Source organism: Choristoneura fumiferana, chromosome 7 (assembly GCF_025370935.1).
Source record: "Choristoneura fumiferana chromosome 7, NRCan_CFum_1, whole genome shotgun sequence".
In the NCBI taxonomy this organism is placed as follows: domain Eukaryota; kingdom Metazoa; phylum Arthropoda; class Insecta; order Lepidoptera; family Tortricidae; genus Choristoneura; species Choristoneura fumiferana.
The window spans coordinates 14,563,246-14,589,431 of record NC_133478.1 but is presented as its reverse complement, the minus strand read 5'-3'; the positions used below and the strand labels follow the sequence as shown (position 1 = coordinate 14,589,431).

The 26,186-nt window shown below is 37.4% G+C and overlaps 1 protein-coding gene across 3 annotated transcripts in view; it reads left to right on the top strand.

The window, feature by feature from the left end:
- Nucleotides 1-15,000, top strand: part of LOC141429773 (uncharacterized) — an 82,394-nt gene extending 67,394 nt beyond the window's left edge. For all 3 annotated transcript variants that reach the window (XM_074090299.1, XM_074090298.1, XM_074090300.1), the window contains 2 exons: nucleotides 12,884-13,924; nucleotides 14,071-15,000. In XM_074090299.1, coding sequence (XP_073946400.1) covers nucleotides 12,901-13,924; nucleotides 14,071-14,900 — 1,854 coding nt within the window. In that variant the 5' untranslated portion in view covers nucleotides 12,884-12,900 and the 3' untranslated portion in view covers nucleotides 14,901-15,000. The remainder of the gene's footprint in view (nucleotides 1-12,883; nucleotides 13,925-14,070) is intronic.
- The last annotated feature ends 11,186 nt before the right edge of the window (nucleotides 15,001-26,186 follow it).

Here is a 26,186-nt window from a genome sequence, read left to right as displayed (position 1 = left end):
CAAGATTGGCTGATCACATAAATATGTACATAGACTTTATACTGTACAAAATAAAGAAGGCAACACATAATTTGACAAACGATTGATAAAGGCGAACTTTACGGTTTACTTTAAGGTTGACCTTCGAGTGGAACATGCGTCGAATGAAAGAAAGGCTTAAAGATTTACTTAACATAAATTTCTGAATACTTCGTTTAAACAAAATTCTAGACTAAAAGCATTCTTGTGGGAAGTCGCGAACATCAACTTTGTTGAAATATTTTTAAGGGCAAAACAATTTTTAATAAGGCCATACGAGGCTAGCCCACATTAATTACTAGGACGTGTTTCAACGCAGATTTGGTTGCCATAAGTCCGGATATTTCAGGACACGTCTGTTTTTTTTAATCCTTTGTAGTGTCTACTCTTGTTTCTGTTGTCCTTTCAATCGTTCAAAGGTTAACTGGAAGAGATCCCTTTAAAGGATAAGTTCACCTTTGTACATCTCTTTCTCTTGTTAATTGTAATTTTCATATGTTTTAATTACAATAAAAAAAAAATTGTCAGAAATATTAAGAAATTCCCAAAAAGCTTTAATCCTTGAAGAAGCGCGCTCTTCGTTTACGACTTAAATTAATCTTTACATAGCATAAAACGATATATGTAAACAATAAGTAACAAATACTTACCTCCGACGTTACAAAGAAAAACAGAAAAATTGAGTATAGTTTTGGGGAGAATTGAAAAATGTGGCGTAACCGCCTTAGATTTAATATTCACCTCGTTATATTTTAAATAGTTAGGTATAATAAGTTGGTCTAATTTTCTTCAAACCTTCGATAAAAATGTATCAAAATATTCGTAGATATTTAAGTAAAAGACGTCAGATATGGTGGGAAACTGTAATTGTATGTGTTAATTAACCAAAAATGTACTAAACGAACTATTCATTCGGATTAATGAAAGGGTTTGGTAACATGTACATTTTAGCATGAAAAATATTTTGCTTTTTATAAGTTATGGTTATATTAAATATAATGACCCGGATAACTCACGTCTTAAATCGAGTTTAGCTCGACATGTTTCGGGCTAATCCGTAGCCCTTCGTCTTCGGAGCAACCGCTGAGTCGCGTTAATTTAAGACGTGAGTTATCCGGGTCATTATATTTAATATGAGTGAGTCTCACGGTAGTTTCATGTTCAAAAAAGTCATGGTTACTCTACACAAGATGTAGTAAATGGTTAGATGCGACATTGGTTTTGGCATTAATCAAATGTAATGGTTCGGACAACGCAAGCCGACCGTCACTTGTCCTCGCTAACGACTTGTCTTTGGCAGATGTTAAACTATGTAAATGCCTTTAGGTATAATAATAATATGTATATAAGTTGTGCAAATTCGGATCATATTTAATTTATTTGAATATACAAAGGTTTAAGGATACTAATATTTAAGGAGCACAAGAAATAATGTAATTTAATTAAAAAGGAAATTAATATATCAGTGATCGTCATTTTTATTAAATAATTAGTCAATATGAGTATAAAAAATAATCCGAAGCAATAACAGTCACTTTTATAATTTTTTTGTGTTTTGAAATACTTTTATACACTAATAAAGCCAACACGGGCATTTAGAAAACGAAATGTTAACAGTAAATTCATAAAATTATGTACTTATTAAGAAAACAAAGACCGTAAACAAATAATAACCAGCTAAGGTCATTTAACGTTTTTTTTTAGTTCAATCATTTAAAAAATCCATGAGTCATCGTGACATCGTGAGGAAACCTGCACAAACCTGCGAAGCATTTCAATGGTGCGCGTGAAGTTCCCAATCCGCACTGGGCCCGCGTGGGAACTATAGCCCATGCCCTCTTGTTCTGAGAGGAGGCCTGTGCCCAGCAGTGGGACGATTATAGGCTGGGATGATGATGATTTAAAAAATCGATTGTTAAACATTGCCTTGTGGAATCTGATGAAATTCAAGATACCTACTCGTATACAATAAAGAATTAAAAAGGAAAATTATCACAGCTTTACTAAGTCTACTGGCTTTACAGGTTAACAAGTAAAAGTCGATCAAAACTTAATATTTAATATTTGTCACATGTCACTACGGAACCCTAGACTGCGCGTAGCTTGATACACACTTCATAGGTTTTTACTATAAAGTGACTATAAATATTTTTTTCAGCTACCTAAATTAAACACATACTTAAGTTTTAATAAATCAAATTAAAATACATAGGTATATAAAAACTTATTCGACACCATGTTTTTACTATGTATAAGGCTTATGTAGATAGTCCCTATCATATTCAGGATGGTATTGGAGTACTATAACAGCTATATGACATCGTGTATGTCTCTACATTAGCATATTACTTGGCATGTCTCCTATTCCGGTAGAATGTCGCGGATCGGATACTAGCTTAAGATAAGCAAGAACGTAGCAACTCTGATTCTATAAACTGCACTTAATCATCCAACGACGATAAGGTTAAGATTTACTGCTTCTGTTCCAACTGGTGATGCTAACATAGAGATAATGTACTTTAATATGAAAACAGCGTCAGTTTTATACGCCAATTATATTATAAATAAATATCACTGGACGTGTCACATCAATTAAAATAGTCCCAAAGTAAACAAAGCTTATTATGTTTATAAGTACTCGGTAACGGATGAACATACTTAAGTATTTATTAAACACCAAAGATTTGAGAGCAAACATTCATATTTTTCATACAGATATCTGCACCAATCGGGGATCGAATCGAAGACCTCAAGGGTCGAAGTCAGGTTCCCTAACCACTGGGCATGCACGCATCAATGTTACAGCATAATAGCGTTACGCATCTATTTATTTTCATCACATCTAATAACTAACAATTAGCTCTCACTATCAATCATCCATGAAGTTAGCTCCATAAGTGTCATCTTATCGCGCTGGGCGGTCGTTCAGTTTTCGACTTTATCAAATTGGGATAGAAGGCATTTTCATTTGAAGTTTTTTACGGTGTCGCCGAAGATGAAAAGGCCAAGTGTTAGATACACTATCTCAGAGACACATAAAAGTTTGTTCAGAAGGTACACTGACGCTGGTTGATGGTAGTTGAATAGACAATAATGAACTTTATTTGTTTGTCATCCAGATAGAGCCAAGCAGATTTCGAGCCCGGGCACAACATTAGATTACATTTGTTCATTATTATAATAAGTAAATAGGCAGACGCGAGGCAAATGCGTAACCCACCTTAAGGATAGTGGAAAATGAGGCCCAACGGCTACTAAACAGACGGCCTTTGCGTTGCCAAATTGAACATTGAGATGGATTGCCTCTATTAACAGGTTCCCTGTCCCGCGAGGCACATGTGCCTCATGCGTGACTTTACTTCCATGAGGCACATGTGAAATAATACATTTTATTACGTATTATTTTATAATATTTTTATTCTTGAACCATATTTAGATACATACACACATACAATACATTTCATCACCTATCTTACCTCCAAACCGAAATAATAACACTGAGAACACAACTATTTGGCCGAAAGTTAACGAGTAAGATGGTGGTAGCTACCAGCAGGGCTACTACGAAACTAGAAACTCGAAGTTCGTGTCGTGCGGTCCCTTTCGCTCTCGTATTAAATAGTACAAGTGTCAGAGGGACTGCACGATACGAACTTCGAGTTTCAAGTTTCGTAGTAGCCCAGCAGGACGGACCATGCACGATATCCTTCTACCATAAAAGGGAGCCTCTGAGTTTATGTAATCTACGTGTGAAATTACATTTCTTTACCATAAGCTTGTGAATAAGGAAACATCGGCACAAAACCGGAGGCTTCATTGTCTAACGCACTCATCCACAATCATTTTTACTGCTTCTTTCTGACATAAGGACCTCGTGACACATGACGAGGGCGCAGAAAGAGACAAATAATGCGATCGCTAGTGGCCGCGCATTTCATAATACGGCCTCTGTAATCCTGCGAAGCAATTCAATGGTGTTTGAAGTCCTAATTTGCACTGGATCCACGTGAAAAGTACAACCAAAGGCCTATCATACAGTAGTATACAGGTCAAAGACAGCGATGATGAGAATTATTGAACAGGTACAAGTTTACAGAAGGGTACTTCGAAATCTATAAAATCCCGAGGGAACATCAATAATCCCGCATGAAAACCATTCCGTGTCAAACTTCGCCAACTTTCACTCATTATAAATTCCGCCAAGTTCCGACAGCCATCGATATTGAAATTTCATAGTTCATTCTTGATTAATTATCGCCTAACCGGCCCTTCGTTTGGGCGAGGAATTTCAATGTACTGGAGCATGTATATATAAGCAGTAGTAGCTTTAACTTGCAGCTTTGGCTGCGTCAGGAATACTTTTACAAGGAACATTTAAATACAATGTAAAGCACAGGTTAGACCTGCAATAAAAATCGTTCCAATTACATTACATTGCGAGAACGTCAAGCAAATGCGTATAAAGTCGTTAGTCGAACGCCACTTTAAATGTAATGCACCTTGTATGATTTTTCTTGCAAGTCTAAACTGGGCTTTAGAGTTTATCCTGAAAAAAAGTTCAATAACGTTTTTGAAACGCAACATTTGTTGGGAAAACGCCATCTATTGATTGCAGACGAAGTTAACACGGCATCTGGAAAGCCGAGGTGCGATCTTTACGTAAGACGAGCGCCCTCTATTCTTTTTGAAAATAAAATATGTTCCTACGGTCAATTAGCCTTTCAACCATCGAAGGGTACATAGCTGTCTTTATTTTATGACTTGGACTGTCAAAATTAAAGACAGCTTGCATCAAAAAGCAGACAGCTATCACACACTTCTGTGATTAGATTAACTTGAAATTTGATACAGACATGTCATCAAAAACACTAAATATAAGTTAAAATATATTAAAAAAAAAACTCATTTAATTTAACAGTTCCATTTTAGCAAAAACAGCTGCATAAAGGAACAATATTATTTTAGTAATAAAATCTGTGCAAATATAAAAGTAATTATTCGAGCGCACTGAAATCATTAATGACTGTGTAATGTGTACACATCTTATGTTACAAAACCATTATATATTGCTACAACGTAACCCATATTGTCCACAGGTGTTATAAACGACCCAATTTCTATTAAAAATAATCACCAAATCGCACAGATGTCGTGCCACTATTAATAAACGCCTTATTGCCCTATAACCCAGTTTACCAGTAGTAGCGATGATTTATCATATTTTAACAATATTTTACCGCCCCTAGTGCAGGCAAGTGTGTTATATAGAATTTTGTAAAACATAGTATCTATTGTTATTTTATACTGCAAATTATTGAATAAATTAATACTATTATTATTTATAGAATATCCCTTAAATCGGTGTGCCATCTGGCATAGGCCTCCTCCAACAATCTCCACTCTGCTCTGTCATCTGCAACTCTGGTCCACTGTGGCCCCAGGGTCAAACGGATATCGTCCACCCATCTCCTTATTGGGCGTCCTCTTTTTCTGGTACTGTCCCTAGGGTATCACAGTGTGACCTGTTTGCTCCACTTATTTTGTTTGCATCTCAGCATGTGTCCCGTCCAGCTCCATTTTAAATGGTCAATTCGGGTGAGTATGTCTGACACTTTAGTTTTCTTCATTATCTCTGTACTTTTAATTTTGTCGCTTAACTTAAGTCCTAACATACTTCTTTCCATTGCCCGTTGGCACTTTACCATTTTTCGGTGGTGCTCTGTAAGTGACCAGGTCTCGCATCCATAAGTTAAACATGGCAGGATGCAGGTATTGAATGATTTCTTTTTGATGTGTATGCTTAGTTCTTTACTTTTCATGATCTCCTTTAGGGACCAATATTTCTTCCATCCATTGGCTATTCTTTTATTTATTTCCTTAGACATTATGTCGCTAGGCGAGATGATTTGTCCTAAGTACACATACTCGCTTACATATTCGAACTTAGTGCCATCCATTTCTATATCAACCTCTGTGGAGTTAGTCATCAGTTTCGATTTACTATTATTCATTTCGAGTCCCACTTCTTTACTTTTTTTTGCTAGTGTTTTTATCATAATTTCCAATTTTGTAGGGTCTTCTTCAAGCAAAAAATTGCCAATATTAAGTCCATAATTGTCCCAGTCCAGCTCCCTAAAGACACCTTCCAGTATCTTAGTTAGTATATTAAAAAATCACGTCACACTTAGTACGATTAAACGTCTGACAAAAAATATTTGGACGCAAAATGTTTACAGGCATTGTCCCAACGTTGGCTACGAGTTTTTAGCCAACTCTTAGATAGACTATAAAATCCTTACTGTAAAAAAAAATAAATAATTTTGAAAGTAACTCGGTCTTTCTGTATTGATGATGGGTATGAAGATAATTTTATACTCTGAGAAATACAGGATAGTTTTTATCCCGGAAAATCGTATAGTTTCCACGGGCGCGATAAATAGATAGTACTTTATAAACATAGTATAGCGTGGTATAGAATGTACTGGGCCCCTAACCTTACCACATTTTTTTAATAGCAAACATAGCAAATTGAATGTAGGCGTCCAATCTGATGTCATGAGATAAATGGATTATTTAGTGTGACATATATAACAGATCATCTAATTGAGCCATTGAATTTACTGATCTAATTTATTGATACGAGTCCAATTATAATTTTTATGATAAAAAATACAAACTATAGATGTCTGTAATTTACTTTTCGCTAACCTTATTAGGGATATAAAATCCCACGAGCATTGTGATTAGGTCCAAGCACACTTCAAACATTAAGGTAATTCCACTTGGGCAGAGATTTCCCGTACGTTTACTTAGGTCCGGAACTCCTAAACTTGGCATACTTGGTCCAACTACACCAGCTACTACTCTCTTTGTCGCACCCATATGCAACGAGTAAGAGGTAAATGTTGGCCAAATCATGGCGGGATTGTCCAAATGTTTGGTTGAATGGGCCAATGTTGGTTCCCTGGTTCAAATGGGCTGTTTAACCTCAGTATTATTCTAGGTCCCTAATTAAGTTGAAAATAGAACCTATTTGGCTGAGTACATATTGGATCGTTAAAAGGGTTACTGGACAAAGCTTAGGGCAAGGTCCGCATGAAAACATAAATATATAATGCTGAACAGTTTGTCAGTAAATTACACGAACAAAATTTTAATATAGATCGTCCTCGTCAAACTGAACATTAGTTCAGCGACTTTTAAAAATAATGGAGTCTTTGAAATTTCCTTTTTTCATACAAATTAAATACTGCTATCAATGTACGCCATCCTAGAACCCAACTGACGTCGCCTGTCACGCTACAAACATCAAGCTTTTTGCCTTACATTGCTCATTCGAATAAACTTTAGAGTGTGATAAGAATTAAAAAAGTAATTATTTTTAAAAGTCGCTGAACTAATGTTGTTCAGTTTAGGAGTATGATCTATGTTTTAATTATTTGCTCATATTACAGGTCACACCCGGTATACATCTTAACTTATTCGTATAACTATTTTTTATTTTTTTTAAGTCAAAGCTTGATAATGCGTATTGTCGAATAGAATAGTAGATTGTACAACAAGAGCATAAAACGAGCCATTTTACCCAAGACGTTCATATAGCCAACCGAGCCGGTGCGGCGAGGGTGGATAGGTACGTCGAGGGGAAAATGAGTGTGGTATTTATTTTGATTGATTTTTTTAGATTTTCAGTTTCATATAAATTAAAAATTATAAAAAAAATATGTAGAAACTTTTTGTGTGTCATTTTATGTCGCCTAGATCCAGCATAAACACGAACTTTACGAGCATGAGAAGTGAAAAAACATTTTTAAGCTACCTTTACACATAATCGATTTACAAAGGTTTGAAATTGAAGATTAGACAGAGAAAGAAATACTAGCGTGCTATGTCACAAGCAAGTATAAAAAAATACCAAACAGCATCGAGAAAAGTGCTTTAGAACACAACAAAGACAGATGCACATTTTTTCAAAATTCATACTAATAGGTATTATAAATGAGTGTGTGTTTTTATGTTTGTCCGTTTTCACGTGGAAACGGAGTGACGGATCGACGTGATTTTTGGCATAGAGATAGTTTATAGGCCAGATAGTGACATAGGCTTCTTTTATCCCGGAAAAATGCACAGTTCCCGAGGGAACAGCGCGTGATAACCGAATTCCACGCGGACGAAGCCGCGGGCAAAAGCTGGTTTCAACATAAATTCAATTTTCAACTAAATATCTTTTTTGCTAAACATTATCTATTTATCTATATTTCCATAATAATTTATAGGATATGGCAAATTTAGCAGTTGTCGAATATCGTGTTACCTAACACTATTACTAGAAAACAACTGAAACAATATTTTTCTTCACACAAAATTTTTCATAGCTGCCTATTTACTTATATCACACTATAAATAGTTACTTTTATAGATAATCTTCCAAAAAGGGTTTATTTATATTTTTGTTACTTTTGTTAGTCTCCCTTTTATGTTAAAACAAATATTTATATTTACTTTTAATATAATGAGCAAATGATCGAAACAAAATTACCACGCTGGCTTGAGGTTCGCTTTGATTGAGAAACTTTAAGCACTTAATGGTAGGGAGTTGGCATTTAGTCTAATCTATAAGTCCATTTTAGGGCTGCAAGAAAAATTGTGCACGTTTGCGGTGCTTGATGGACCAGTTCAAAACTTGTTTGTTTTATGGTAATATATTTTATGCTAGTACCTAGTAAGTAGGTGGTAGGTTTTACACTACAGTATTAGATTTTTTAATAGATCATAGTAGTAACTAAGTAGACGTTTTCCTTCACCGTTAAGTTTATGGTAAATTTCAAATGTAATTTCGCAGTTGCTCACTTAAATTCTCAAAAACTTAAAAGTGTGAGCCAGTGTTCCTCCACCTTTGGCTTGAAAGGATAGGTCAAACGCGACTCTTACAAACTTTAGCGTTAGTAATTAAGGAGAATTTTAGAATGAGAAACTTAAATAATCACATCCAAAGCACTTAAATTTTGTGATATGAGTCAGCTTTTCAAATTTTATCACGGCCCTTAGAGCACTTTAATCCGAAAGCTTATTAAAAATCCAAAAATAGAGCCAATAACTCGCGCTGCATTTTAGGACAATCTCGTTCGGCTGCCTGTCCACTGGAGTGGAGCTAGGCAGCGGAGCGAAGCGTGGGGAAAATGCGGAGCGGAACTAGACAGAAATGCGGAGCGGAGTTGCGGAGGCGCAAAGCTAGATAGCAGAGCGGAGCGAGAAAGTAATGCCTAGCGGAGTAAAGCAGGCGTGATGCTCGATAACAGAGCGGAACGAGAAAGTAATGCGGAGCGGAGTAGCGGAGGCGCGAAGCTAGATAGCAGAGCGGAGCGAGAAAGTAATGCGGAACGGAGTTGCGGACTGTTTTTCCATTCGTGGAGCTTCTTCGTTTCCCCGCTTGCGATGGTTTCGCCGCCCCACTTCCCCAACCTCTTTCTCGCTCCTTATTCCGGTTTTGTATGATTTTTTACGCTAGTTACCGAAAGTAAGTAAGTTTTTTAGTTGCATTGAATGTGGTTAACAATAGATCTTATTACAATTCATTTTACACTGAAAAGAAGCGGAGATTCTATGCAACTCTATTGGTGGAATAAAAAAATCTAGTTCCGCTCAGCATGTTTACCACGCTCGGGCGAACGCTCCAGTGAACAAGTAGCCTTAAATGGAGCTTTTATGCACCTGTTTCAGAAGCTTTATACTGAAACTTAAGACGGTATAAATTCTATTTTAGCTACTTTAGGCGAACGGGATCAGACTTAAAGTTGCAAAGCTCGCGGACCAAGAAGTTCGTAAAAATTTATAAGTCGTTATCAACTGTTGTTAAATAGCTTTAATAATGCAGCTTTATTTTTGTGGTGAGATTATTAACGAGGTAATAAAGATGATGTAGAGTTGAAATTACGTCTGAGAGATTAATTCTTTATGTTGTGTTACTTACTTATTAAATAAGTTTTTGGTACATTTTAAACAAAATACAAGCTTTTTTTTTGCTGACTGCACTTTTTGTTGACTATACTTGTATTGTCACTCAAACTACATTTGCATATCAAATTTCAAGTCGATGCCATTAACCGTTGAAGAGTACCGTCCTGTGGAGACAATCCTGGCTGGACTACCAGGATGTCACTATCAGATTATTATATTATCACGCAATTTACATAATTGTACCAAATTTAAAGTCAATCCAATTACTGAAAGTTGGTCGAATTCAACTTGCAAGATTTGATTACAGAGACAGACAGACAACGGGACAGGTAAAACTAAATAAAAGCTTATAAAAAGTACGCAGTGAGGGGTCGTTTTTGATGGTTATTGACGAATAGACATCAAAATAAGAAGTTAGTATCACTACGCTTCAAAACCAGCTGGTTTAGGTAGCAAGTGGCCTAAGAATCGACTGGTCTAAATAGTCTAAGAAGCAGCGTAGCAAGTGCTTTAAAAAGTTCCCCGAAAGTTTACTCTGCCTCCGTTCATATTTTTGGTATGTCTTTCACTTGCTACTTGAATAGTCCAGTTGTTTATTAGACCACTTGCTGCTTAGACCAGCTGCTTTTTAGACAAAATGATATTAACTCAGAAAGTCGCCATGACGGTATACTACTGATCCTCAATCTAACAGTGTAAGGTGACCCGGGACTATTGTAGCTGGGGGGATATTGTATCTGAGCCGTCTGATGGCGTCCTTACGACGCCATGTTCGCCATGTTCATGTGTGTTGTGTGAAGACAGTCTTCTGGCGAACACAACGTAAAATGGCCGAGAAGAACATGGCGTCGTAAGAACGCCATCAGGAGGCCCAGATACAATATCCCCCCAGCTATAATAGCCCCGGGTCACCTTAGCAACTTAGAAAAAGATTTGAGCTAATAAGTTTCAACCCTGCACTATAAATAGCAAGTCACACATTTAAGCTGGTGTCACACTGACTAATTTAGCATCGTAATGGATGCATTAAGGATTCCGAGTGACGCATTTCGTGTTTAAGCGAGAATCGTTTGCTTCGTTGGTCAGATCATTTAACATCAGCAAATTATTGATGAAAATTCATTTCAAATTCATTTTGAGACTATTTGAGGTTATTCTTATCAAATCATACTTACTACTACTGGTACCTTACAATAACGCCATGGCTGAAATCGGTCAGATCATCATCATCATCATCATCATCATTTTCACGATACCAAATTTAACCCTACTAAACGTGTAGGTAGTAAGTAACTATAAAAAAAATGTTTTTAATTCAGACAAGGGTTGCAAGGGTTCCTTGTAGGACTATGAAGTCTCTCAAAAGTCCTGGTAGTTCAAGTCCAAAAATTGGATGTATTAAGTTGGGCTATTTCTTTATCCTACCCCTCCTGTTGCTTGCTATTCCATCTGCTTTCTATGGAAACTGCACTATTCCGGAATAAAAATTGCCAATGCATTGACAGTGCGTACAGTCAAAGAAAGTAAATCGCGTACCAGTGTGTGTGGAACCTATGTGCTACTGTGATGTCATATTGACGTTCCATACATCTACCAAAGAAATCAAAGCGAACTTGATTATGAAAAGGTCCCTCACTGGTACGCGCTTCAGAATTTCTGATTTATAAATAAAAGGTCCTTTTACCAAGAGAAAGTGGCAATGACCTATCAAATTGCACATCTAGCGCAGTTGCCCACTTCTTTAGGCACAGGTACTAAAATAAATGCTCCACCATTTACTAGACACCCTGTTATTTTAGCAGATATGAAATATTCACAAAATGTGATAAATATGTGTTACATGTAACACTCTGTAAATGACAGGCGTAAACTTCAAGTGCCTTCGTTAGCTCTGCAATGAGCAAGGGACGTGACTTGTGGCCCATCTGTGAGTGTTACGGTTATTTATGAGTTGTCAGAGTTGAGTGTCGCGGTCACCTTCCCTCATTTGGTTGCAAATACATATCCACTCACGTGCTTTGAGCAACTACGGTTGCCAAATATATTCCGTTTGCTTTTTCACGCGAGCAGCTGAAAGGTTATGTCCCTTTCTAAATTATTTATTTTAACATCAATCAACGCACAGCCCGAGCCCGAAATTTTTCGAAATACAAATGGGATAGGAAATAAATGGAAAGAATGAAAGATATTTTCGCTTCAAAGTGGCTCTAACTGCGTAATTATAAATATTACAGACTTCAAGTTTGGCTTCCAGGTAGTCAATGGACATGGTAATACTTATGTTGAAAATAGCCTGAATGGCTACGAGAAAAGTATAGTACGGCCGTGCCTTTGTTTTTGTTTTGCTCGACTTGGCGGGGGCACTGCCGTGCCCCCAGATAGGTAAAAACTGTTCAAAGCATTCCCAAAATATTTATAGAGAATAAGTTCGCCTTTGTATATAGATCTCAATGTTTGTCAATTGTGTTTGTTTAGGTACTTGTTTTGTACAATAAAGAGTTAACATACATACATATATTTCATTAACATGTAAAATACACCTAACTTTGATGAGGCTTAACATGAGAACGGATAGTCCAAAAAATATGAACTTGGCCTCTTTCTATGCGAAATTAAGTTTATCCCTATCGGGGTACATTTTTACCCCCCATCACTTATGCACCACTCCGTGGAGGGACCTAGAATAGTCATATTGGGCAACAAATGAAGTCATTAAAACAATAAAATATTTTTAAGCATTTTTCTTATTTGCTTATAGACTTTTCAATTTTCATGTGCTTATAGACTCACTTTATCAATTAAATTTATATAACGTATTGTTTCTTATGGCAAATCATAGACGAAACCGATAGAAGCAACGTTTTGCAAATTGATTAATTGAATTAAATACTCTTTTTCTTAATTTCAGGTTCAACTGAAGACACAATGGCCATCTGGGCGACGTTAGCACTTCTCTGCACCGCATCCAGTTTGACTGTTGCAAAATATGAAAGCCCCAAGAAGGACACACCAACCATTTGTGATTCTGTAACTTCTCCCACAAACAATACCAACAAAATCCAATGCTACTGTATCAGAGATTTAAATGGCTTAGATATCGTCAAAAGCGCTGATTGCTACATCACCGAAGATTTAGGACCTGACGATATAAACTGGGAACTATTCAGCATTTTAGAAAACGCCAACAAATTGACATTGACCAATTCAAGAGGGATCACTCTGAAATATATCCCAACCAAAGCGCTTAAGCGCACTGGCTTTCTCACTAAAATTGATGTAAAGTACAGCACAATACAGAGAATAGAATCTTTTGCCTTTGCAAATTTGAGCACGCTACAAGAAATTTCTCTGAGAGATAATCAGATCGAAGTGTTGGTGATAAATGCATTTGCTCATCATAAAAATTTGACCACTATTGGTCTCGATAAAAACAATATTGTGGAGATCAACAGAGATGTTTTTGTTGACCTACCATCACTACAAAAGCTGTTTTTGACTAGCAATAAGATAACTACGCTTCATGACAGAGCGTTCGTGCATTTGGGAAATTTAAGAGAATTAGAAATCGACAGGAACGGTCTGTTCAGTCTGAACAGTGAAACATTTTCCGGTTTGAAAAATCTGCAAAAGCTTGATCTCAGTAGCAACAGCTTGGAGGTTATAGGAGACAATACGTTTTTGCCTCTCGTAAATCTAATTTCACTAAATTTAGAAGGAAATAAAATTCAGATGCTTGATGAAAAAGCCTTTAATGGTCTTTGGAGATTACGATCGCTCTCTTTAGGACGGAATAAGTTAACAACTATCGAGAATGTAAAAATTTTCCATGGATTGGATACGCTCAGCTTGTTGAGTTTGAGGGAAAACGGGCTTTGCGAGATGAAACCGGAGGTTTTGGCGCCAATTTTAAGTAACTTTTATGGAGTATCAAGCAGTCTTGATGTAGAAGGTAATAATACTTAATGTACTTAATTAAATATTTAAGGTAGCTCACAGCATGGTTATTTATAATTAGCTAAATAAAATCTAGAATTACGTACTTTTGTTCAAGAAGCTCTATTATTTTTAATTTGATATAAATTTGTTCTATTTCAGGTAACAACTTTCATTGTGACTGCCACCTCGATTGGTTCTTGTCCCTCATGAACAAAACACAAAACAACCGACAAAAACTTGCAATCGAGAATCTTCAATGCCACCCAGATCCAGAAATCAGGGATTTGTACATGAAAACCGAAGAGGCTGAGAAGAACATTGCTCAGGTTTTTGAAGATGAAGAACCTCAAGCGCAGAACACTGATTATGAATACTACGACGTGTCGCAACTAAATGGGAAGTTATTCTACGTAGATATGAGGTACTTGCTCAATTGTACTAAGCCTGTGGAGATGTGGACCGCGCCAACTGTGCCAACCGTGCCGACTGTGGAGACCCTACCGAGCGTGCCGACCGCAGAAACTCTTCAAGTCAACAACGAAATGAGAACAGAAGCTAATCCAAAGAAAACCAAAGAAACACCTGCACCGGCTAAGTCTGTAGCTACAACCAAATCGAAATTAAACAAGGTTGACAACCACGGAGTGCTTAATTTAAATGAAGAAGAGTCGACTACGAAAACAGTTGAGACGACGATGCCAGATGTGGATGATCCGACATTTCGTAACGCTGCTAGATTCGATCAAAGAGCAAATCAATTTACTACTAGTCGCCTTGCCACAGTATCTGCTAAACCGTTAGATGACAAGAAGACGTATGATGAACGGGAGATGGCAGCAGATGAAGCAAAGCCTGAGCAATATAAACCCCACAGAATGCAAGAGGATGTTAAGAAAACTAATGATTTTAATAAAGGCAATAATGCACAAATAAACCTCGGCTGTGTGTACATACTATCAGTGGTAGTTCCAGTTGTACTAAGTCTTTAAATTCTTAACTTAAGTATTTTAGTTATAACGCTTACTGTATGTTATTGTATTTTAAGCTCTCACAGTCATTAAAATAAATAAAATCATAGATAAGGTTGGACGTTGTTTACAGTTATTTGTTTTCCTTAAAATAATATTATAGTAGGTAACAGAAAATGAGTTTTGATAAATAAGGTTTTTTTGGAAAATATAAATATACCAATCTGAATTTAGACCTCCATCTACGTAAAACAGACTACCTGAAAGTTTAGAGTAGATAGCATAATTTGTAATCAAAATTTATTGAGACATACGAGTAGTAGCTTGCATGACTTACTGTCACGTACATCTATAGTTGAGAGAAAAAGAGTTATCTATACAGATTTGGTTAGTATAAACTGAAATTTTATCGGTGCGAAATATTCAATATACCTAACTGGTTTCCTAAGGATTGTTCCGACGTCCCGATTAAACTGGCATTGGCTTTGAACGCGACCTGAGAATGGCTCCTCGTGATTTACAAATCCAAATGCTCCAGATTAGGTACCTACTTAAAAAAAATTGCACCTTTTAGTAAAAAGAATCTGCTATTTCTCTTAAATTTCGTATGCTCTTTAATACTAGTTAGTCTGAAAAAGATAATTAAATTTATTAGATGAAGGCAAAATAACATTCTGCGGACAAAAGTTAAACATCCATACTAATATTATAAATGCGAAAGTGTGTGTTTATGTGTTTGTATGTTTGTCCGTCTTTCACGTTGTAACGGATCGACGTGATTTTTGGCATAGAGATAGTGTATGGGCCAGAGAGTAACATAAGCTACTTTTTATCCCGGAAAAATGCACAGTTTCCGAGGGAACAGCGCGCAATAACTGAATTCGACGCGGGTGAAGCCGCGGGCAAAAGTTAGTACGGGACCAAGACTGCTACAGACGGACCTGCTAACGCCATCTATGAAGAAATCTAAGTAACTCGTGCCTTCTGAAACAACTCGAATGTCTGGCTGGCGTGTTTTGTTCAAAACTTCAAACGATTCCTACTAGATGGCGTAGATCTGCTGTCCAAAAGCTTGAATTGAAAACAGAGGGCGATAAATCAGTAAAATGTTTTATTCTAATATGGAAAAAATATGTTTAATTAGTGCTATGCTATCCCATCATTATAAATAAATACCTAAATATCACGGGAAAATTGATATTGGGCTCCAGATTGATAAGTGGATAAGTTTTAGGGATGCTCTAACATGATACATACCATGAATTAATGAATGATGTTATATGAAATTAATTTTCAAGTTGAACTCTATAATATGCATAAAAATCATACTTTATTTATTTCACTGCTCCAACGGTAACAGACCTGAGTATTTGATATTAATTTCAGCTTAACTGAACTAACAGGATACTGATTTGTAAAACGTATTACTAAAGACCGAAAAAAGCATGCTGGGTCACGTAGTAAAAAAACAAGTAAAGTTGGAGTGAATTGGATTGGGTGATTGGAAGAGTGGAATTGGAGGTTACTTTGGGAATTAGTTGTATCGAGCGAAGTGTGATGAATCGTGTATCGAAAGCTGTGTTATTAAAGATAATATAATCAAGAATGATATATATTTTTCCCACGTCTACAAATAGCAACGTTTCGTAGAAAAATAGGATAATTCTTGGGGTAGTTTTGCGTATTTGGCTCAGGGAACGGCCTTAATCTCTATGCGTTCTGAGAAAAAAAGTCTTGACTAGCGGACGAACGACTGGACAACAAAGTGCTCCAAGGATTTTGTTTTTGCCTATTGAGATCTAGAAGCTTCATTCCCAGCTTGCCTACTAGATCCAAGTTATTTAGTGCCTCTAAACAGTAGTGGTCACGAGGGAATGATTGAGAGGGCAGGGGGACAACTACGAAATTTGAAAATACAAGTTCGTATCGTATCGTCCCTCTCACTCTCGTATTAAATAATATTAGCGTCAGCGAGACGGCAAATAAGAAGTTCAGGCCCTATACCGCGAAGTGCAAAACTCGAACTTCGTATGTTGCCGTCCCGCTGACGCTTATGTCATTTATTACGCAAGTGAAAGGGACGGTACGATACGAACTTCGATTTGCGAGATTCGTAGTATGACCGAACCCCGGACGTAGGGGGAGGGGCCCAGCGAGCATACTGCTCAAGCGAGCACTGGCGCTCATCTTGAAATATATAGGACAATGGCGGTGTGACTGCGTGGCGATATCCGCCCCGCCCCGGTCCACCTGCCGCATCGCCCACCACCGCCTGTTAGCGACCGTGCGCGTGTAGTGTCAAAAATTACGATTTGATCAGTCCAATATGAAAATACGAGGTATGTATCGAGTGTTTCGGATTAGTGAGGACGTTGTTGAAAAACGTTAATTGTAATATGTATTGACAGTTATTTAGCTTTGTTTTGGTAAAATGTTCTTAATGTGCGCGAAATATTTGAAGTTTAGGTTCGAGTACAATGTGTATTTGGTCGAAAAGGCAAAGCGGCAGGGCAAAGTGAGCATATGCCCACATACCGTTAGGCATATTAAAGCGATTTATTTGTTTTTGTGTTATTTAAACGCTTAGCTTGCTTGTTTTCATTGCTTAATTGTTTTAGATGGTCAATAATTACAAAAGAAAAACTGAATAAGGTGCTTGGATGAAGAGTCAATGTCAAAAGCAATGGCGGAAAGCAATGTTTTGGAAGAAGTACCATTTTTTGTTAAATTAGTTATGTTTTGACTCTGATTAAAGTCTACATCAAATCACTGGAGTTTTATTGACGTGATCGAAGTATTTTTTGTCCTTATCTCCAAATAAATATTTTATAGTTATTGCATGAATGAAGGGTGCTCATTTTGCCCCCTTTGTGCTCGCTTTGCCCAAAAGCAGTGCTCGCTTTAGCTCCGCCTCGGGCAAAGCGAGCAAAAGTAAAGTTTTCGTAATTTGTTATTTTTATTAGTTTTCTAAACTTTGTTAGAATATTGAAGTATGTATAATTAAACTACGATAAAATTCAGCTTTAAATAGCATTTAAAGTTAAGTGATACTGATATTTTCTTCATACTTTTTTCTCAGTCCTCTAATGGTGCTCACTTTGGGCCCCCCTCCCCTTATGACCCAGGGGGCAGGTGAACGGTTGCCGGAGCAATCCATCTTATGTTGCTTTGCTATGATAGTGTTGGTGTTTTTGTGTACGTGTAAGGAGACATACTAACAAAATGATAGCCTAATAGCTATGTTAGTTCTGCTGGGTGAAGGCGCTTGTGATGAATAAGAATTTTGTCTATGAGTCACCAATGTTATGTTACTTTATGTATTTATTAAGTACATGTTTATCTAGTACAGTCACCTGCTTTAATATCGGCCACAGGCGCAGTGTGTAATAGTCATTTGTGTCACGAGGGAGCAAAATGATTTATTTAAAGCGAGGGCGGTACATTAAATCCAGAATGTAGCGAAGGATTCTACGATAGAATCCTGATCGTAGCAAGGGATTCTAAAGTAGAATCCTAAGCGTAATGAGGGACGCCCAAGATGAAAATAATTCTTGCTCCCGCCCGAGTGACGCATAAACAATTTTTAACCCGAGTATAACGAAAATTAAAAAAAACAATTCTTAATATAATTAAAGAGCAACCAGCATAGAAGATGGCGTGGTTTTATAAACTTCAAAAAATTGCATTTGCAAAAAAACACTTAGAAAAGCCTTGAACAGAAAAGTTGCACTTTGATCCCTCTCGTCAGCGAGGCGAAAGTTACTTTTCTGAATGAGAGGTGTGAAAAAATAGTTGACACGTCCTACCAAGCCTAGAAATAGATTCGTATCAGATATTAATGCACGCTTTGTCGTGTCAGATTTGGTGCCGGTGGCTGTACTAGCTTTATCCGGCAGCTTCACTCTTGAAGGAGTAAAAACCGGCCAAGATCGTCTCGGACACGCCCAAAATAGGGTTCCGTAGTTATTACGAAAAAAATTAAGTAATATTTTTCTAAGGATTTCGTATTTTATACGGAATCTTCCAAGTTTAGGTATATTTTATACTTTAGGCTGCTATTTACTCTTAAACTACTAATAATTCTCAAGCAAACTTGGCCGTTATAGTTTTCCTTGTAAGTTTGATATACTTACTACCATTGTGAATTTTTTCAAATTTTTCCACTCACCAGTTTAGATTTTAGAGGGGGGGACGCCCTATTTTAATGAAAATTTGCACTTTAAAGTTGAATATTTCGCAAATAAATCACTGAATCGAAAAACCGTCTTAGCAATACCCTAATGGTATTAAAAGACCTATCCAACGATACCCCACACTGTAGGGTTGTGAAAAACAGGTCCTAAACGTTTAAGACATACATATTATCTATTAATAGCTGCAAAATCTATCGAGCGTCAGAATAAAATATAATTTCCTCAAATAGCATTCAAATTAATTCAATTTTAACGATTCCATTAAGCCGGGCTATGCTATTTGATATTATCATTTGAGTTCGATTATTTCTGAGTTAATTTATTCTGTCTCTAAAGACTTAATTAGAGAGCTTTTCTTAGAGATTGTTCGGCCAGTCATAAAGCACTTCATACACGAACCAACTTTGTATTGTACTTCCGTTGAACAAAAACTGCATTAGGGGAGACCGAGGAGAGTTGTGACAGGGGAGAGAAGTGACAACGTCGATTTTGGTAACCTCTTAACTGCTAGCAAGCTCGCAACAAGGCGCGTTTGCTAGCTCGAGACCTGAACTAAAAAACGCGCGCTATTGCGAGCTCGCTAGCAGTAAATAAGTTCCTAAAAATCGACGTTGTCACTACTCTCCTCTGTCACAACTCTCCTCGGTCTCCCCTAATATCAATAACCGTAGTCGTATCCTGCCTTTCCGCAGAATTATTGTTTGCCAAATATTTAATTTGCCAAATGTTTCATTTCCCATCTCTCAATTTTCTCCGAAACCAATAGTTTTTTGCAGTGTATTTTCTTATGCTTTTATAGAAAACAGTAGGTTAGTATAGTTTTGTTTTATGAAAGCTCCGAAAAAAATATAGTTTCATAGAAAATCCTGAGTTGGGAAATGAAACAGTTTGGCAAATGAAACATTTAGGAATCGTGAGTCAGGAAAACGCAGAGAACCAACTGTTATTATGTCAATTTTGGAACACCTTTCAAGTGTAGAGATGTCTGCTTGTACGTGCCAGTAGCGTGGCTGGATAGTTTCCTGGGTAAAAGAAATATATTTTAGTCCGTCAGTTTATCAGAAAATATTTTAGTCCGTCAGTTTATTAGAAAATATTGGACACGTATTTTATCTTTTGCCAATCAAACAAAAAATTAGAAAGATTAACCACGTGAGCTCGAGACTGGGTCCCAAAGGGTGCTAAAAAGTGACAGCGTGACGTCATGCGGAACTTCAACTGGCTATCATCCTTTTTTGGGTTACATAACGTATCTCGCAGATAAGGTCACAGCTCATTACAGCCACCCGGCACCCGACCAGCACCGCCTCTCCTCGAGCGGTTAGTATTCTTCATATGGATTTGTATGGGCATGCGCTCACTACCGTAAACTGCTTCAACTTTGCCCTCTGGCCCCAACATTGCCTGATTTGATTTAGAGTCAATAATTTAGCACTCATATAGGTTTTAAACTTTTATCTACACGGGAATTATTATTACAGGGGGATAAAAGTAAAAAAAACCTAAAGGGTGCTGAGTCGATAGACTCTAAATCGAATCAGGCAATGTTGGGGCCAGAGGGCAAAGTTGAAGCAGTTTACGGTACATCAAATCCGTAGCATCACCGGACCACCTCACTCGCGACTCGCGAGGTTAACACGCGCGGACGGCGAGTGTACCATTCAGTGATAGCCCGCTGCTAGTGACTACTCGGGTAAATACGTGAACCACGCGAGGTCCATTCGTTGTCAACGCGGCGTCCACCCGTGGACCACCTGTCAACAACGAGTGGACGCCGAAAGTCGAGGCGGTGCTGGTCGGGTGCCGAGTGGCTCTAATGAACTGTGACCTTTAATGTACACGTACACCACTTTTGCCATACTTATGTTATCACTGAAGTCATGTAGCGGTTATCGAGCATTGTAAAAGTAACAGGCAACTTAAAGGACATCGAGTTGTTACTAGGCTACGTCACTGGTGCAGTCGAGGAAACTAAATGACGTACCTTTTCATAATTAATTTCGCTATAATTTCTTTGGTAGATGTATGGAATGTCAACATGACATTAATAGTACAAAGGTTCCACCCTGGTATGTGATTCAGTTTTTATTGACTGTGCGTGTATACTGCACGGAAAGTAGCAGCAAAATACAGTAAAAAGCAAAAGGCTCCCTTTATAAGTAAGTGCTTTGCAATTGGCTGTCACATATTCCTAAATTAATGTCAAAACTGTTCACAATTTCGGTGCACCCGACATGGTCGGCTCGTGAATGTCAGGCTTAATTTAAATTAATTCTTATTAGCATCAACTTCATTAAGCAGCGATTTCTACTTGAGTTTTTGTAACTGAATTAATCAGGAGCGTCCCTTCTCCGTTAATTAACCGACTCCGATAAACAGTTAAGGGTAAAAATTTAATAAAGAAAACACGGCCGGAGCGGGATTTTGACTTGACAACTCAGTTCCTTAGGAAATTTCGAATTAACGTTTTCAGTGACGTGAAAGCTGTTTCAGTCAGTGTATTTATACTTATACCATTTGTTGGTAAACATTACACGAACATGCGATTTGTAGAAACTATTGCTACTATTTGAATGTAAAATCTCCTTTCCATGGCGCATTGGTTTAAAAGCTTATCTGTATTTGTTTGTTTTACTTTCCTTGTGCTTCAATCATTACAAAATTTTATTTACAAAAGACTAACATGAAATTTAAAATACTCGAAACTCATCACAAATGTGGATTCATTGTTCGCAAAAAAAACTCGCATATTATTAGTTTTTAAAATACGACTAAGTATAATCAATATTTTAAGCACGTGGCACGTGGCCGATATATATTTTTTTAATTATGAGAGGGAGGCAAACGAACAAGCGGATCATCTGATGGTGAATAATCCTTCAATAATCGTCTTATTTTTAACAGACTTCAAAAAAGGAGGAGGTTCTATGTTCCAAAGTTTGTATTTTTGTTATGTATGTTCACTGAATACTCAGTCAATTGTGAACCAATTTTCAAAATTATTTTTTTATTCGAAAGGGTACTTTTCTGAGATTGTCCCATTGTCACCAAGTCAAAATCTGATGATGGTATCCTAGGGAAATCGAGGGCAAACCTCAAATTTTATAAGTACACCTATGACGATTTTGGCATTTTTAGCATAAAGATAAGCATTTACATTCAAAAAGTATCATTTGGTAAACTGGACCTGATGAAGAAGACCGTAGATGACCAATAGAACTCGTCAAAGCTAAGTAATGATCGCTCGTCTATAAACGATCACAATTAATATACCTAGATAAGCGACCAAAAGGGAGCTTTAAGTTAATGATTCTTTCGAACTGATCTGATGCTGAAGCCGGAAGGTAGGCAACGGAACTCTGTTATAAAACAACGTAATTAAGCCGTGTTTGGGCTTCATGGAATCGTTGTGAGATGTACTTTGGCTACAAATCATTAAAAAGTGAGAATAAAGAAAAATTTTAACATAAAAGTAAAACCGACTCCAAAAAAATAAAAAAATAACGAAAAATGGAACCGACTACAAAACCCTTGAAAATATTTTTCTACCGAAACTACTGGTTTGTAAATATTGAGAAAATTCATGATGGTAGTAAATATAATTTACAAAGGATAACTTTAACGGTTAAGTTTGCTTGACAATTAGTAGTTTAAGAGTAAATAGGTATAAGCTACAATATACATATATACCTAAACTTGGAATATTCCATTCAACTTGCAAAATTCTTAGAAAAACATTACTTGATTTTTTCGTAACGGCTACGGAACCCTTGGGCGTGTCCGACACGCTCTGAGCTGGTTTTACTTCAAAGACTTTTTTTTTTTTTTTGGTACCTATAATATTTTTTATTCCGCTAAAACAATAATTACTTATGACAAGTGCATAGCAGATTAAGGTAACCACGGTGAAGCCGGTGAACCGTATTATGCGGTGTTTGTCGAGGGCCTATTCTGATGAAATGAACTTTATTAAAATTGTACGTTTACAAAAACTTATCAGGTCTCCATAATAAAATTCACCGTGTTGGTGTTTCAAATGTTAGGTCCCAAATATATTTGAAAGTAAAGTATATACCCATTATGCGTCTAAGATTCCTACCGCAACGAACAAAAGAGCTGACGATCTTGAAACGGCTAAACTGATTTTGATAAAAAATGTCTAAGAAACATCGCTAGAAAACCTGCTTTCCACCCGTTTAAGAGTTACGGTGCCACAGACAGACACACAGACACAGGGTTAAAAACACAGTCCTCGCAACACATCCTCGCACATCATTGGTGGAAACGCTGCTTTACGGTTGCTTTAATGTCAAACCAAACATAGCAAAGGTTCTTTGACCAAAAAGAGCGCATACTTCTTTTCTTTGGTGACTTTTTGTAATTTTTAACCCCCGACGCAAAAGAGGGGTGTTATACGTTTTAACGCTTCATTTACCTCGCCTCGCTCCGCTCAGCTGTTTCCATCAGAGATGTGCCGTGCGAGGATGTATAAACAAAGCGTTTCTATTGGTTAATGATAAACATATTCCTCGCAACACATCCTCGCACATCTCTGGTGGAAACGCTGCTTTAAGCGCCCGTAAGCAACACATCCTCGCATATCTCTGATGGAAACGCTGCTTTAAGCGACCGTAAGCAACACATCCTCGCACATCTCTGGTGGAAACGCTGCTTTAAGTGCCCGTAAGCAACACATCCTCGCACATCTCTGTGGAAACGCTGCTTAAGCGCCCGTAAGCAACACATCCTCGCACATCTCTGGTGGAAACGCTGCTTTAAGCGCCCGTAAGCAATACATCCTCGCACATCTCTGGTGGAAACGCTGCTTTAAGCGCCCGTAAGCAACACATCCTCGCACATCTCTGGTGGAAACGCTGCTTTAAGCGCCCGTAAGCAATACATCCTCGCACATCTCTGGTGGAAACGCTGCTTTAAGCGCCCGTAAGCAACACATCCTCGCACATCTCTGGTGGAAACGCTGCTTTAAGCGCCCATGTAAGCAACACATCCTCGCACATCTCTGGTGGAAACGCTGCTTTAAGCGACCGTAAGCAAACATATCCTCGCACATCTCCAGAAAAATCCATCCAGAAAAAGAGCGTATCTTTACGGCACTTACGTCCTTTTGTTGAGAAGCGCAGTTTTTCGGCAATAACAAATAATTAATAGTAGAAACTGTTGTAGCTACTGCAATATTTATATATGTTTTATACTTTGTATTATTTCAAGCTGTTCGTTTTCCTAAAATAAATAAATAACTCAAAAACGGTATATCCGATCATGTTGATGAAACCAATTTCCGTTGAAAGTATTTATTAAGCGTTACCTTTCCATATTTTTTGGACAAACGGTTTACAAAATAGAGGGGCGGGGGGGACACAATTTTTGCTACTTTGGGAGCGATTATTTCCAAAAATTTTAACTTAATCAAAAAAGTTTTTAACAAACCGTACTATCTTTTCAAAAGAGCTGTCGAACTATGTAACTACATATGAGCCACACGTTGATGCGAGTTAAAAAAAAATTACGTGTAAGGAGTGCCCCCCCCTATAAATATTTATTTTTGTAATTTAACTACAAAACTAAATAGCGGCATTGACAAGACATCTGTACTCCAAATTTCATTGATATACATCTTGTAGTTTTCGAGTAAAATGTATGTGACATACGGACGGATGGACAGACAGACAGATAGACAGACAGACGAACTTGACGAAACTATAAGGATTACGTTTTTGCCATTTTGGCTCCGGAACCCTAATAAAAAACAGCCTAAAAAAGTGCAAAGTTAACTACAACAATCTTCAGACAGAGCCGATTGCAAGTGAAAAGAGGCCCGTGATTCGATTACAGGCCGCCCAGGTCGTCACAAAAATTGGTTCAATTCGAACCGCATTCGATCGCTAACTCTTCGAATCTATTGGTTGTTTTTGTATTTAGTCGATCACGATCCAAGTTTTTCACGGAAAAAGAGCGTGGGTTTCACAACAGAGACTTCCGCGGGTATGCACGTTTGCTTGTTTACCAAAGCGGTTTTATCCTCATCATCATCATCCAGCCTATATACGTCCCACTGCTGGGCACATGAGTGCGTTTTTGTGGAAATTATCCGTAACTAGCGTTTACACTTACGTAACCGCGTAAATCATTAGATACAGCAGTTGAATTGAAATACAGGGATTTTATTAAATTCTCGTGGAAAATTACATCGTGGTCTTCATTGTCGTTACCATGCCAAATTTCATGACTCTAAGCCCAGCGATTATTATTTCGAACTTTATCCCTATTCCGTAGGAATATCGGGATAAAAAGTAGCTTATGTGTTATTCCAGATGTCCAGCTATCTACATACAAAATTTCATGACTAAGCCCAGTCGTTATTAGTTCGAGATTTTATCCCTATCCCGTGGGAATATCGAGATAAAAAAAAGTAGCCTATGTGTTGTTCCAGACGTCCAGCACCCTACATACCAAATTTAATGACTTTAAGCCCAGCGGTTGTTATTTTAAGATTTTATCACTATCCCGTGGGAATGTCGGGATAAAAAGTATCCTATGTTTTAATCCAGGTTATAAACTAACTTTCTGCCTAATTTCATCCAAATCTGTGCAGCCGTTTTAGCGTTTAGAAGTAACAAACATACTCACTCACTCACTCACTCACAAACTTTCACATTTATAATATTAGTAGGATTGGAGGCCCTCCTCCAGAGGACAGCAGCGTCCGCAACTCTCGCTATGTTGTCAGTCCACCTAACTAGTTGGAGGCTTGTCAACACTTCGTCTTCGTGTTCGTAGTCGCCACTCGAGGACTTTTCTCCCCCAACGGTATTCAACGGTATTAAAATTCATGTCCCTTAAAATTAGATATGATTATTATAATACTGTAGAATCTCAGAATCGCCCGGCGTGGACTAGTGCGTAATAAAGGCCATACTTCTTATCAGGCCGGTGCAGGCTTTTGCATTATTCAACCAACATATTTATAGCTTAATCTGCTGCACTGCTTTTATTAAAGCTGTTTCGCTTTAGGCAAGTAACAAGAGGAATATCAAAGCAATCCTACTTTTTTATAGAATTATGTACATTTCAATACTAAATTTGGTTTCGTTTT